Raw genomic sequence first — 15598 nt, forward strand, 5'->3', positions numbered from 1 at the left:
GATGAGGGAGAATCTCGGCGGGACTTCAATAAGTTACACCTTAATTGGTGTACTTACCTGTCAAACCCAAATGTGCTGCTCGATAACTTAAAATGGAGAAGCCTTATTGATTAGCGCGTGGTCACCGATCGTAGGATCCCTGCTCGTGAAGGGGTTTTTTCGTTTTATTTTTCCTTCTTTGAAGGGTTATTGCTCAAGTTGGTGTGATGCTGCTTTCTGCTCACGGGGGTCCCAGCCCTTTGTTTACTGGGTCTGTCGCTGTGTGAGGAACGACGGTTCTCGGGGTCCGGAGCTGTTTAACAAGATCTTCTCTTTTGGTACTGCTAAGTGACAACATGAAATGGTTCCCCAGGTCAAGTTTGGCAAGCCACAGAACTGTGCTTAACTTGGAAACACAAACTCCGAAAGTGCAGAGAGACATCCCGATTTCCCAAACTGCCAATATAGGGAACACAGCGGGGAGCACAGGAACAGGAGGAGGCCATTCAGCCCCTCGAGCCTGTCCCACCATTCAATTAGATCATGGCTGATCTGTATCTTAACTCCATTTAACCATCTTGGTTCTGTAACCCTTTATACCCTGGACTAACAAACATCTATCAATCTCAGTTTTTAACTTTGCAATTGACTCCCAGTCTCAACAGCTTTTTGGGGGAGAGAGTTCCAGATTTCCACCACCCTTTGTGTGAGGAAGTGCTTCCTGACATCACTCCTGAACGGCCTGGCTCTAATTTTAAGGTTCTGCCCTCTTGTTCTGGACTCCCCCCACCAGAGGAAATAATTTCTCTCTCTCTACTTTATCGAATCCTTTAATCATCTTAAACATCTCAATTAGATCCCCCGTTAATCTTCTATAGTTAGGAGAATACAAGCCCAGTCTGTGCACCCTGTCCTCATAATTTAACCCCTTTAGTCCCGGTATCATTCTGGTGAATCTGCGGTGCTCCCCCTTCAAGGCCAGTCTATCCTTCCTGAGGTGCGGGGCCCAGAACCGATCGCGGCGCTCCAGATGCGGTCTATCATGACATCATTGAATTGCCGCTGAACGGGGTATGGGCTTGTCATCCCCTGGGACAATGGGGGAAGGGCTAGTGCCAAGCTATTGTACTCAGGACTATTTAACCGAGAACGGGCAGTCTTTGGCCTGGTCAGTCTGGGTTCAAAGTGAACTCAACTGGTGGAGGTGAAGGGACCATGTCTGGCTCACTGTGCCATCCTATTTGGTTGTACCTTAGCTACAATGATGTCTGATGGGTGCTTTCAGAAAGAGGTAAGGTGAGAAACCTCCTGGTTTTGCCTTTGAAACAGTCAAGTGTTCTGAAGGCAAAAAAAAAGACATAGGGGACATAAATATAATGATTAGGAGTGATAAATATAAGACCGTCACTAATAAATCCAATAGGGAATTCAGGAGAAACTTCTTTACCCAGAGAGTGGTGAGAATGTGGAACTCGCTACCACAGGGAGTGGTTGAGGCGAATAGCAGAGATACATTTAAGGGGAAACTGGATAAATACATGAGGGAGAAAGGAATAGAAGGATATGTTGACGGGGTGAGATGAAGTGGGGTGGGAGGATTACACAGGATATACGGCACAGAAACAGGCCATTTGGCCCAACCAGTCCATGCCGGCGTTTATGCTCCACTCGTGGAGGTTCGTGTGGAGCATAAACACCGGCATGGACTAGTTGGGCGAATGGCCTGTTTCTCCTCTAACCCCAGCTTGGATTTTCAGGAAGCGAAGGGATTGTGCGTGTGGGGTTATTCTCTGATCGGTGAACGGCAGACTTACACCATGGCGGAGAATTTCCCCAGGGCTTTCCCCCCTCCCTCCCCCCCCCCGCCACACCAATCACCAGCCGTAACTTTGCCAGAAGGTCAGCAGAAACCCCCGAGTGTCGGATTTTCTCCAAGAACTCCGCCGATCTCGCTCTCCCTCATACGCTGACAGGGTGAGGTGAAGAGGGGTGGGAGGGGGCTCGAGTGGAGCGTAAACACCAGCATAGAGTAGTTGGGCCGAACGGCCTGTTCCTGTGCTGTAACATTCTATGTAATTCCCCCCCTCACGTGCAGCGTTCAGCAGTTGCCAAGGACTGAACCGATTCTGAAGCAAGGTGAAGCGAGACCCCCCTCTTCCCCCAAAGAAGTTTCACACCCCCTTGGGCCGATCTTTACACTTTAACCGTAAGCTGGCGCAAAGCGAAGCCGCCTTCACAGAGTTGCATCGAGCCTACCGCACAGAAACAGACCATTCGGCCCAACTGGTCTGTGCTGACGTTTGTGCTCCACACGAGCCTCCTCCCACCCTTACTTCATCCCACCCCATCAGCATATGCTTTCGCTACAGTTATAGTACGAATGGAACCTTAATGTGCGAGCCAGTTAAAATAATTGAAATCGCCAGTCCCCATCTCTCAGGCTGTTGTTAATAACACAAAAAAATCAGAGTCTTTGACTTGTTATTTCATTTTTTAATTCTTAATATTTTCACAGGAAGGATCAGTTTTGAACATGAATTTGCTGATTTTTTTTTTGAACTCGACTAGTTAAGACCCGAGAGTGCCTCGCTGCACCTTACTGTTTGCACAGTTCTGATTGGAAAATGTGTGTGGGGAGGGGAGAGGGGATCAGGAGGTAAACATTAACCAGTGGGAAAGGCCTCAGAATCTTGGTGATAGAGCTAGGGGTCGGGAAGCTTTCTCTGTTGAATAAAAGCACTGACGTGAAGCCAGGACAGACAGTGGCTGGCGTGGAGGTGGGAGGTGGGTAGCGTGAGAGCGCGAGCCATCGATTATAAGGAGGCTAGCAGGCGGGCGGGAGGCTGATAGCCTGCACACCTTGCCTCGCCACCTCCTGTCCAGCTCCCTAACCCTTCTCTTGCCTTGCAGGCTCCCAGGGCCCTCCAGGGTGTCAGCTGCAGGCAGTGCTACCAAGGTCCAAGGAGCCAACAATTTGAACAGACGGAGTCAAAGTTTCAACAGCATCGACAAGAACAAGCCCCCGCAGTATGCAGCCGGCAGTGAAAGAGGTAACCTTGTCCGAATAGTTCCTTTAACTCTGCCTTCCAGTGTTATTCGCATTTATACAGCGCCTTTCACAATCTCAGGACATCCCAAAGCGTTTTACAGCCAATGAAGAACTTTTTGGAGTGTAGTCACTGTTGTAATGTAGGAAACGCGGCAGCCAAATTGCGCACAGCAAGCTCCCACAAACAACAATGTGATAATGACCAGATAATCTGTTTTTTTGTTATGTTGATTGAGGGATAAATATTGGTCAGGACATAGAAACATAGAAGATAGGTGCAGGAGTAGGCCATTCGGCCCCTTGAGCCTGTGCCGCCATTTAATGAGATCATGGCTGATCGTCCAAATTCAGTACCCTGTCCCTGCTTTCTCCCCATAAGGACACTGGGGGGATCTCCCCTGCTCTTCTTCTAATAGTGCCGTGGAATCTTTTATGTCCACCTGAGAGGGCAGACGGCGCCTCTCATCCGAAAGACGGCACCTCCAACAGTGCAGCGCTCCCTCAGTACTGCCCCTCTGACAATGCAGCGATCCCTCAGTGTCGGCCTGGATTTTGTGCTCATGTCTTTGGAGCGGGACTTGAACCCACAACCTTCTGACTCAGGGGCGAGAAAGAGTGCTACCCACAAAAAAAAAGATTTGGTTTTTTAAAGTATGTGCGAGTAAAGAGTGCATCTGTTCCAACGGGATTCTGGTTTCACAGAATCACAGAATCCCCACAGTGCAGATAGAGGCCATTTCAGCCCATCGAGCCTGCACCGACACATATCCCACCCTATCCCCGTAACCCCACGTATTTAATCCCCTAACACTAAGGGTCAATTTTATCATAGCCAAATCAACCTAACCCGCACATCTTTGGACTGAGGCAATACGATTGGATGCTTTGGTCAGGGCAGGAAGACAATACCATTTCTGTGCCACTTGCAGTTTCACATTGCGGACATACCTACAGGCGGTTCATGCCTGATGTCACTGTGGTTTGGCCTGTGCACACTGACGGTGTTTGCTGGGCGTACAGCCATGTGTGAAAGAAGGCACAATGGCCCCCTCTATTTGGCCCACACACATTTCTCCTCTGCTGCCTGCGGTCTCACTGGACCCGACATCATCTTTTATTTGGGAAGAAGAAAGGGAGGAGCTCCCATTTCACCTCAGGATTAACAAACTACGAGACTTCGCGCCTCCAGTGAAGGCGGTTTTACGAGAGCTAACTGGGACAAGTAGCAGGCGATCGTGACGCACCCGCAATCACTGCCCTCAAACCCTTCTCGGACAGCTAACTGCGTCAAGGCCCGTTAGCCTAGCTGTGGAGTGTGCAGTTTTTGTGGAAAATGGTTGAGTGAGAAGCGAGGCAATCTCGATTTACTAACCGTACCGTAAACCTGCTGGTAAGCCTCTGTTGTGGAGAAGACCGAGTAGGTTTTTTGGTGAGGCAGACTGGCCAACCGAAACTGCGGCCTTCTGTCACTCAGAGACTGAACTTGGGCTCACAACGGCTCAAGATACAGAAGACGTCGCACAACTTAAAAGAAGAGCCCGAAGGTAAGTCATGAACCACACGAGAAAGTTCCACAACAGGGTGTGAATAGGCACGAAGGAAAAGGAAAGTAGTGGATAAGAGCGTGTACTAAATGTTGCCTTGCTAATAGAGCGATGTTAGTAAGGAAGGATGTCAAGGCCCTGGAGAGGGTACAAAGGAGGTTTACCAGGGATGAGGGAGTTCAGGTTATATGGAGAGTTTGGAGAAGCTGGGATTGTTCTCATTAGAGCAGAGAAGGTTAAAGGGAAACCTAATAGAGGTGATATGAATCTGTTATTCATGTGGAAATGACTTATGAAGTAATACTGGGTGGCCTGCTGGTGACGCTGTCCAGGGAGAGTATAAATACTTGGGCATGGGCCCAGCTTGTGCAGGACATTCTTTAACAGGAACTAGTGAAGGACACAACTAGATCTCCATGTTGAAAAACAGTTGATTAAAGCCTTGTTTAATACTCAGAACAAGTGCCTAGTAGTTTTCTTACATCAAGAGGTGTTTAAAATTATGAAGGGTTTCGATAGAGCAAGTAAGGAGAAACTGTTTCCTCTGGCAAGTGAGTCAGTAACCAGAGGTCAAAGATTTAAAATAATCAGCAAAATAACGAGAGGGGAAATGAGGAGAATTTTCTTCACACGGAGGGTTGCTAAGATCTGGAACGTACTACCTGAAAGGGCGGTGGAATCAGATTCTACTGTAACTTCCAAAGGGCAATTGGACATGTTCTTGAAGAGGACTAATTTGCAGGGTTAATGGAGAAAAAGCGGGGCAGTGGGATTAATTGGAGAGCTCTTTCAAAGAGCCGGCACAGGCACGACGGGCCGAATGGCCTCCTTCTGCGCTGTAAGACTTTATGATTCTAAGGATGCAGGATGAGAAGTGAAAATAGCGGGGTTATGCAAATTACATCATACGCGCTATCACGAGAAAGGAAAACGTGCCGCCAGTAAGATTTTTCACCGGCCAAATCACCATGTCTCAATCCCCACTGCTCTTAGACAAAAGGTGTAATGGGAGAGCACAGTGTCGAACACGTGATATTAAGCTGCTCATTGCATATGAAGAAGCTATCCTTGATTTATTCGGGGAAGAGAGTCGAGAAGATCGGAATAGGGTGCCTGATTTGCTGGTGTGTACCACGTTAGTTCAAATAGGGCCATGGGATCTTTCTTGTCCATCAGTCAGGGGGCCTAAATTTAATATCTTATTTGAAAGGCAGCGCCTCCGACAACGCAGCACTGCCTCAGTACTGCACTGGGAGTCTCAGCCTGGACGATATCAATCAAGTGTTGGAGAGGGGTTATGAACCCACAATCATCCGACCCAGGGGTGAGCGTGCTGCCCACTGAGCCACAGCTAACACCTCTGCTGCGAGTTAAAGATTCATAGTGTAGCTCCAGGGAATACAGGTCCAGCTTCACCCGCCTGGTTGAGTTCTATGAGGAAGTGTGCAAATGGTACAGTAGCATAGTGGTGATGTTACTGGACTAGTCGTCCAAAGGCCTGGACTAATAATCCAGCTAGATGTGAGTTTAAATCCCACCATGACAGCTGGGGAATTTAAATACAGAGCTGTTGGCTGTGGCTCAGTGGGTAACACACTCGTCTCTGAGTCAGACGCTTGTGGGTTCAAGTCCCACTCCAGGGACTTGAGCACAAAAAGCTAAGCTGACACTCCAGCAGCAGTGCTGAGGGAGAGCTGCACTGTCGGAGGTGCCGTCTTTCAGATGAGACGTTAAACCGAGGCCCCGTCTGCTCTCTCAGGTGGACGTAAAAGATCCCATGGCACTATTTCGAAGAAGAGCAGGGGATTTATCCCCGGTGTCCTGGGCCAATATTTATCCCTCAATCAACATCAGTAAAAACAGATTATCTGGTCATCATCACATTGCTGTTTGTGGGAGCTTGCTGTGCGCAAATTGGCTGCTGCGTTTCCCACATTACAACAGTGACTACACTTCAAAAAGTACTTAATTGACTGTAAAGTGCTTTGAGACGTCTGGTGGTCGTGAAGGACGCTACAAAAATGCAAGTCTTTCTTTAATTAAATAAATTTGTACTTAAAAATCCAGTATCAGTAATGGTGATGATGAAACTACCGGATTGTCGGATAAAACCCTTCTGGAATTAAAAAGCTGGGATCAGTAAAACTGACCGTGAACCTGTCGGATTGTCGTTAAAAACCCAACGGGTTCACCAATGTCCTTTAGCGAAGGAAATCTGCCGTCCTTACCCGGTCTGGCCTGTACGTGACTCCAGACCCACAGCAATGTGGTTGACTCTTAACTGCCCTCTGAAATGGCCCAGCGAGTCACTCAGTTTTACCAAACCGCTGCGACAAAGTCAGCACTGTGGGAGGACCTTCACCACACGGACTGCAGTGGTTCAAGAAGGCGGCGGCTCACCACCACTTTCTCGAGGGCAATTAGGGATGGGCTATAAATGCCGGCCTTGCCAGGGACGCCCACATCCTGTGACTGAATACATTTTTTAAAATGTGGCAGTGATGGTGGATTTGGATTTTGAGAAAACCTTTCCACCGCTAAAATGTCCACGTTTAAGGTGTTCTGAGCGCAAGAACAAAGAGAAGTAAATAGCAATAAAACCAGAAAACGCTGGAAATACTCAGCATGTCGGGCAGCATCTGTGGAGAGAGAAACAGAGTTAACGTTTCAGGTCGATGACCCTTCGTCAGAACTGGAAAAAGTTGGAGATGGAACAGGTTTTTAAGCAAGTGTAGGGGCAGGGAGAGGGGGGAGGGGAGGAAAGAACAAAAGGGAAGGTCTGTGATAGGGTGGAGGGCAGGAGAGATTAAATGACAAAAAGGTGGTGGTAATGGGACAAGTCAAGAAACAAAAGATGGGTCCAGAGGAGGTGTAAATGGGAATAGCAGCATCATTACCAGCACCTGCTGCCCGAAAAAATGGACCTTCCCTTTTGCACTCCCCATCAGCCTTCTCCCACCCCTCTTCATCCAACCCTGTCAACATATCCTATTCCTTTCTCCCTCATGTTGTTTACCTAGCTCCCCCTTAAATGCATCTATCCTGCCATCTGTCTGAGGCTGAATCAGACTGTTCGCAACCTTGGTGTCATATTTGACCCGAAATCAGCTCTTGACCATCACTAAGACCGCCTATTTCCACCTCCGTAACATCGCCCGACTCGGCCCCTGCCTCAGCTCATCTGCTCATCCACGTCTTTGTTACCTCTAGACTTGACTATTCCAACGCACTCCTGGCCGGCCTCCCACTTTCTACCCTCCATGAACATGAGGCCATCCCAAACTCTGCTGCCCGTGTGCTAACTCGCACCAAGCCCTGTTCACCCATCACCCCTGTGCTCGCTGACCTACATTGACTCCCGGTTAAGCAACATCTCAAATTTAAAATGATCATCCTTGTTTTCCAATCGCTCCATGGCCTCGTTCCTCCCTATCTCTGTAATCTCCCCCAGCCCTACAACCCTCCGAGATATCTGCGCTCCTCCAATTCTGGTCTCTTGAGCATCCCCGATTTTAATCGCTCCACCACTGGCAAAACGCAGCACTCAAAGGCAGCCTCAATCCAAGGCAATAAAGCTGGAGAGAATCGACATATCGCACCGGTGCAGGAAGGGTGCTGTTTTGAATAAAAGTACATTATTTGGGCCCAAGTACAAAAATCTGTGGATTTAAGCTTCATTGTCGCTGACCTTGGAACACATGGGCCTAGAAATTCGGTTGGTAGCGCCAGCGATTAGCGCCTAAAGAGCCCGAGAATTGGGGCGTTACCCAATTTTCGGGCGGGCGCAGTGAAAATAGCGCCACCTCCCATATTGAGTATCCTTTTAGCGCCGGCGCTAACTCTTTGCGCCCGTGGGCGCAGGCAGATCATCACGTCATTTCAGTGTGCAACGCCTTTTTGGCGCCCCGGACCGGATATTCGGTAGCACCCGCAACCTTTCCGCCTGGCGCTATTAGTGACAGTTGGATGGAGCGTTCCCAGGCCCTTCTCGGACTCGGGGAGCGCTATTTAAAGGGGACAGCACTAGTATAAAAGCTGCAGCCATTTGGGCTGGCCATTCTGATCATTGCTGGAGAGAGTTGCTGACCTTCTGTTGGACAGTACTTTTCTCATTGAGCCTTTGGAGGCACTGGCACTTGCAGCTTGAGGGCTCGGCTCCCGAGCTGGTGATGCAGCATCTGAAAGCAGGTAGGTGGAAGAGTGGCTTTAGCAAAAGGACAGCTTACAGCAAGGGATGCCAGATTGCGGCAAGGCTATGACATGGGTCCACAGTGAGCAAGCATGCTGGCGGGGGGAACAAGTGGAAGGAGACAGTTGTAAAAGGTGAGAACCTTACCATCGCTGTCGACAATGGGGTCGGCAGCTGCAGTGGTTACAGGACCACTCAGACGTCCTCCAAGAATCTGGTGGACTCTCTCCTCGAGATCCGTGAGAGTGACCACTTGTGGAGGTCCTCCACCGGTGCGAAGCTGGTCTTTGCCAATCCTCGCCAGCTTGGACTGCAGGGGAAAGGAGGGGAAGTTATGTTACCTGATGCCTTGAGTGATCATCTCATGCCCCCCATGGTGCAAGAGCCCTTACATGATGCCTTGAGTCAAATGTGCATATGTGTGCCCAGAAAGGGCCATGGGTGCTTGCTGGCAGATGGCCAGTGGCGCACAGGCCACCCTGTAGCCATAAAATCAGGTGCAAATGAAGGGATGCAGAAGTTTGCAGAAACAACACTCACCCTCACGACCCGAGTGAGGTCGTTGAATTTCTTTCTGCATTGGACAGGGCTCCTGGTCACCAAACTGCTGGAGTTGACCCTCTGGCATACATCCCTCCAAGCTCATTGGTAGCCCTTATGATTCAGCCTCCTGCCATTGTCTGGGTAGAGAACATCTCGCCAGCGCTCCACTGCGGCCACCAATTGCTCCAGAGCCTCATTGGTGAAGCGCTCTGCTCTCTGTCTCACCTTCTCCATCTGGTCCATGATTTTAGCGCCAGAGAAGGGCCTGCGCCGATTCTGAGGCCTGCAAGGCGCAGAGTGTGGATGCTGAGGCTGACTGACCCACCCCTTTAAGAGCTGGCCGGCGCCTGGAAGTCTCGTGGTCATCGGAAATTGAGAGCACCTGCGCTGCGCCCGTCCGCTCCGATATTGGGTTGCGCCAGAAGCTTAGCGCCCTAGAAGTCCCGTGTAACGCCTGAATTCGCGCCTCAATCACCTTTAGGGGCGATGCAACCCAATAGGGAACAAAATTTCACTCAAAATGCAAAGAAAAGAGAAGGGAACTGAGTTTGAAAGGGCTGGCATTCCTTGGAAAGACCGACACTCAGTTAATGATTTTGCGCTCAACAGATTTATTTGCAATGTTCCAGAAATGGAGATGTAATGAGGCATAGTTATCGAATTGTTCTCACTGCGCGCGTTTGCAGAATACAAATCGATGCAGACAATTGGTTTTTGAAAGGAGGTGGGAGGACTGTCTAGGTACTTGTGCTGTTCTAGCCGAGCAGAATGGGATGGCAGTCAAGCAGAAGACTGGCTTTGTTGGGCGTTTCACTCCCACTTGGTGATGAATATTGACTAAAAAAGGAGACATTAAGACAGGACACTCTCAATAAATATTCAGTCCTGCACTTACTCCGCTACCACCCCCACCCCGGTGAATGTCAGGCAACGATTATCATTTATGGGATGGTGGCAGCAGTCAAAGAACATGTGGACAGGAAGCCAATTACGTTGAAAGAAAGAAAGACTTGCATTTATATAACACCTTTCACGACCACCGGACGTCCCAAAGCGCTTTACAGCCAATGAAGTATTTTTTTGAAGTGTAGTCACTGTTGTAATGTAGGAAACACAGCAGCCAATTTGCGCAAAGCAAGCTCCCACAAACAGCAATGTTAAAATGACCAAATAATCTCTTTTAGTGATGTTGGTTGAGGGATAAATATTGGCCCCAGGACACCAGGGAGAACCCCCCTGCCCTTCGAAATAGTGCCGTGGGATCTTTTACGTCCACCTGAGAGCAGACGGGACCTTGGTTTGACGTCTCATCCGAAAGACGACACCTCTGACAGTGCAGCACTCCCTCAGTACTGCACTGGAGTGTCAGCCTGGATTTTTGTGTTGAAATCTCTGGAGTGGGACTTGAACCCAGAACCTTCTGCCTCAGAAGCGAGGGTGCTGCCCACTGAGCCACGGCTGACACTCTTGCAGTGGTTTGCACGTAGCTGCATCCCCACTCTATGCCTCACCTTTCTGGGGTTTTCTTTTGCTAAGAGTTGGAGGTACCTGGCCCGATTGTGCTGATTATTAATTGTTTAATATTGATATCGCCGTGTAGTTTCACCATGGCTTCATTGTTACTTTGGAAAGCGATGATTTTAGTTTTTGTTTCTTGGCCGGATTTCTGCTCACTCCCCTTCATGGAGCCTCCATGACCTTGCTACCCTATTGTTCCACAGGTCACCCTCCAGTAACTTCAAGCAGTGACCATTACTGATCTGTGAGCTTTGGTCGTGAGTGTTGGCAGGCAGACAGACTCAGGATGGGGCTAACAACAGCTTGCATTTATATAGCACCTTTAATGTAGTAAAACATCCCAAGGGGCTTCTAAAGGAACGTAATCAGACAAAGAAATTGACACCAAACCCAAAAAAGGAGACAAAAAATGGTCACAGAGGCAGGTTTTAAGAAGGGCCTTAAGAAGGGGGAGAGAGAGGCGGAGAGGTTTAAGGAGGGAATTCCAGAGCTTAGGGCCCAGGCAGCTGAAGGCACGGCCGCCAATGGTGGAGCGATTAAAATCAGGGATGCGCAAGAGGCCAGAATTGGAGGAGCGCGGAGATCTCGGAGGGTTGTAGAGCTGGAGGAGGTAATACAAGAGATCAGATTTCAAATGACTCTCATTCACAGTGCTTCACTCCTGAGAATCGGCTGTGGCTTGAGTCCGATCCAAGACCATTCATTATTTCTTTTTTTTTCTGCCGCATCTGGCTGCCGAGAAAATGCCGAGGATTTGATTCCGATTCATCTCATTGTAGAATGACGAGAATCCGTTCAGACCAGGAACTGAGGCTGATCGCACAGTGCCGGCCCTGGGCACAGCTGTGTGGCAGGCTGCCAGAGTATCCGAGTGATGATCCCACGGCTGGGATTTCAAAGAGAAAACTTTTGTAGCATCGTTTTTATTGTCTGAAGTTAATGGTTCATTACAATAGCAATTTAAAAACTGGTTACAAGGATCTTGTGGCTCGTTTGCCTTTGAAGCTTCATTCAAAACATCCGATGGGCAATTCTCGTTACGTGGAAATGAATCAAAGTGGCTGGCCTACCAAAGAAAGGTTAATCTACAGGAGAGATTCATAGAATGCAGAAGGAGGCCATTCGGCCCATCGTGCCTGTGCCGGCTCTTTGAAAGAGCTCTCCAATTAGTCCCACTCCCCCCTCGCTCTTTCCCCACAGCCCTGCAAATTTATTCTTTTCAATATTTATCCAAATTCCTTTTCAAAGTTACTATTGAATCTGCTTCCACCGCCCTTTCAGGCAGCGCGTTCCAGATCACAACAACTCGCTGCGTAAAAGAAACCCTCTGGTTCTTTTGCCAATCATCTTAAACCTGTGTCCTCTGGTTACTGACCCTCCTGCCACTGGAAACAGTTTCTCCTTATTTAATCTGTCAAAAATGCTTATGATTTTGAACACCTCCATCACATCTCCCCTTAACCTTCTCTGCTCTAAGGAGAACAACCCCAGCTTCACAGAATCACAGAATCACAGAAACCCCACAGTGCAGATAGAGGCCATTTCGGCCCATCAAGCCTGCACCGACACATATCCCACCCTATCCCCGTAACCCCACGTATTTAATCCCCCTAACACTAAGGGTCAATTTATCATAGCCAATCAACCTAACCTGCACATCTTTGGACTGTGGGAGGAAACCGGAGCACCCGGAGTAAACCCACGCAAACACGGGGAGAATGTGCAAACTCCACACAGACAGCTTCTCCAATCTCTCCAGATAACTAATGTCTCGCATCCCTGATGCCATTCTGGTTAATCTCCTCTGCACCCTCTTGACATCCTTTCCTAAAATGTGCTTCCCAGAATTGGACACCATACTCCAGCTGGGGCCTAACCAGTGATTTATAAAGGTTTAGCAGAACTTCCTTGCTTCTGTACCCTACGCCTCTGTTTCTGAAGCCAAGAAGCCCATATGCTTTTTTAACAGCTTTCTCAACTTGCCCTGCCAGGTTCAAAGATCTGTCTATGTACGCCCCCAAGTCTCTCTGTTCCTGCACCATAGAGTCACAGAGTCATAACAGCACAGAAGGAGGCCATTCAGCCCATCGAGTCTGTGCCGGCTCTCTGTAGAGCAATCCAGTCAGTCCCATTCCCCCGCTCTATCCCCGGAGCCCTGCAAGTTTATTTCCCTCAAGTGCCTATCCAGTCTCCCCTTGAAAACATTGAGTGTCTCCGCTTCCACCACTTCCGTCGGCAGCGAGTTCCAGGTCATCACCACTCGCTGCGTAAAAAAGTTTTTCCTCACATCCCCCCTGTATCTCTTGCCCAAAACCTTAAATCTGTGTCCCCTAGTCCTTGTACCATCAACTAGCGGGAACAGCCCTTCCCCGTCTAGCCTATCCAAACCCGTCATAATCTTGTACACCTCTATCAAATCACCCCTCAACCTCCTTTGCTCTACTGAAAACAAATCCAGCTTCTCCAACCTGCTAAGATCCCCCATCCCCGGAACCATTCTGGTAAATCTCCTCTGCGCCCTCTCAAGGGCCTTCACATCCTTCCTAAAGTGTGGTGACCAGAACCACCTTAGAAATTGTACCAAGTTGGGAAAGAAAGGCTTGACTAAGCTTCATAGAGGAAATGATTCTGATGAGGGTTGATGGGGAGAATTATTGTAATGTAACTTTTAGTGATAGTTCAGTGGGGTCTTGTAGATACTCGCCTGAGCTTTTGTTGATTGTGGGCCGATAAGAATCTGCCCAGACACATTGAATAATTGTGGGTATAGAAGTAGAGCGGCATGAAAGACTCAGTGGCCACAGATAGACTCCAGCTTTCTTTCAGCAAAATGGTCCTCCCTGCTTGTACCAATGCCCCTCCCGCCCTCACTTGCTTGGCTCAGTGGGCAGCACCCCTGCACTCTGAGCCAGAAGGTCATGGATTCAAGTCCCACTCCAGAGACTTGAGCACCAAACCCAGGCTGACACTGCTGGTGCAGTACTGTGGGAAGATGCTGCACTGCCGGAGGGGGCCGCCTTTCGGATGAGACGTTAAACCGAGATACCCGTCCGCTCTCTCTCAGGTGGACGTAAAAGATCCCAGTGCACTATTTTGAAGAGGAGCAGCGGAGTTCTCCCCTGGGTCCTGGTCAGTATTTATCCCTCAACCAACATCGCTGAAGAAACAGCTGATCTGGTCATGTATCTCTGTTTGTGGGAGCTTGCTGTGCACAAATTGGCTGCCGCGTTTCCTACATTACAACACTTCGAAGAGTGCTTCATTGGTTGTAAAGCACTTTGGGACGTCCTGAGGTCCTGAAAGGTGCTATATAAATGCAGGTTCTTTCCTTGTTAGCAGTATTTTAATTTAAATATGAACACGCACAAACCTGCTGCAGAACCGTGGCCGAGCTTTTGGTATATTTCAAGCCACTGAAAGGTTATAACAATAAAAGAAAGCACCCCAGAATGAGTGGCCTGTGCATAGAACAATTTCAAATTTCTCACTTGTGGGTAACACAAGTATCATGCTTCCGCTCTTTGACATTTTTCACATTTTTGGTGTGTTCGCTAAAATCTATCTGCCACAGCTTTTGCTCAGTTGGCTTTTAAGCCTCTCTCTCACACAGAGGCACACCAAAGTAAGTTGAGTTCAGTAGCTCTTTAGCATTTCCGGACGATGTAATGCCTACGCCTGATTGATCGCTAGGCTGTAAGGTGGCCCCGAGTGCGCGCTGCTGAAGCGGCCTGACGTCACGATTACCGTGGTAAGTAAAAGGCTTCGTCGTCGGGAACGAATATCGCGGCCGGTGCGCTGAGTCCTGCACTGGGGCAAAGGTCAGAGTGCGGAGCCTCCTGCGTCCGTTAGAAGAGCACGTTTGGAGCTTAGAAGGGGCAAAGGAGGAAAGTTCAGGGAAGGAAGGACTATCATAGCACGGTTAAAATAGAGAAAAAAAGACTTGCATTTCTATAGCGCCTTTCATAACCTCAGGGCATCCCAAAGTGCTTTACATCCAATGAGGTACAGTCACTGTTGTAATGTAGGAAACGCAGCAGTCAATTTGTGCACAGCAAGCTCCCACAAACAGCAACGTGATAATGACCAGATAATCGTGTTTGTGGTGATATTGGTTGAGGGATAAATATTGGCCAGGACACTGGGGATAACTCCCCTGCTCTTCTTCAAACTAGTGCCGTGGGATCTTTTACGTCCACCTGAGAGAGCAGACGCGGCCTCGGTTTAACGTCTCTTCCGAAAGACGGCAGCTCTGACAGTACAGCATTCCCTCAGTACTGGCACTGGGAGTGTCAACCTAGATTTTTGTGCGGAATTGGCTGGAGTGGGACTTGAACCCACAGCCTTTGGTAAGAGTGCTACCCACTGGGCCGCAGCTGACTTTCAGTCATAACTCAGTGGGGTCTTGTGCTCGCTGACCTACATTGGCTCCCAGTCCGGCAACATCTTGATTTTACAATCCTCATCCTTGCTTTCTAATCCCTCGACGGCCTCGTCCCTCCTTATCTCTGTAACCACCTCCGGCCCCACAACCTTCCGAGATCTCTGCGCTTCTCTAATTCTGGCCTCTCGCGCATCCCTGATTTCCATCGCTCCACCATTGGCGGCTGTGCCTTCAGCTGCCTGGGCCCTAAGCTCTGGAATTCCCTCCCTAAATCTCTCCGCCTCTCTCTCCTCCTTCAAGACGCTCCTTAAAACCTCCCTCTTTTCACCTGTCCTAACACCTCCTTACATGGCTCGCTGTCAAATTTTGATTGATTGTGCGTACAGATGTTACGT

General features: G+C 49.0%; 1 protein-coding gene across 1 annotated transcript in view; it reads left to right on the forward strand.

Moving 5' to 3' along the window:
• The window catches only part of nav3 (neuron navigator 3), a 483558-nt gene that overhangs the window by 148853 nt on the left and 319107 nt on the right, over positions 1-15598 (forward strand). Inside the window, exon 7 of the mRNA XM_086009556.1 lies at positions 2890-3029. Within this exon, the coding sequence (XP_085865682.1) occupies positions 2890-3029 (140 nt within the window). The remainder of the gene's footprint in view (positions 1-2889; positions 3030-15598) is intronic.

This window comes from Somniosus microcephalus, chromosome 16, assembly GCF_052327205.1.
Source record: "Somniosus microcephalus isolate GS21.2 chromosome 16, FLI_Smic_1.0, whole genome shotgun sequence".
Lineage (NCBI taxonomy): Eukaryota > Metazoa > Chordata > Chondrichthyes > Squaliformes > Somniosidae > Somniosus > Somniosus microcephalus.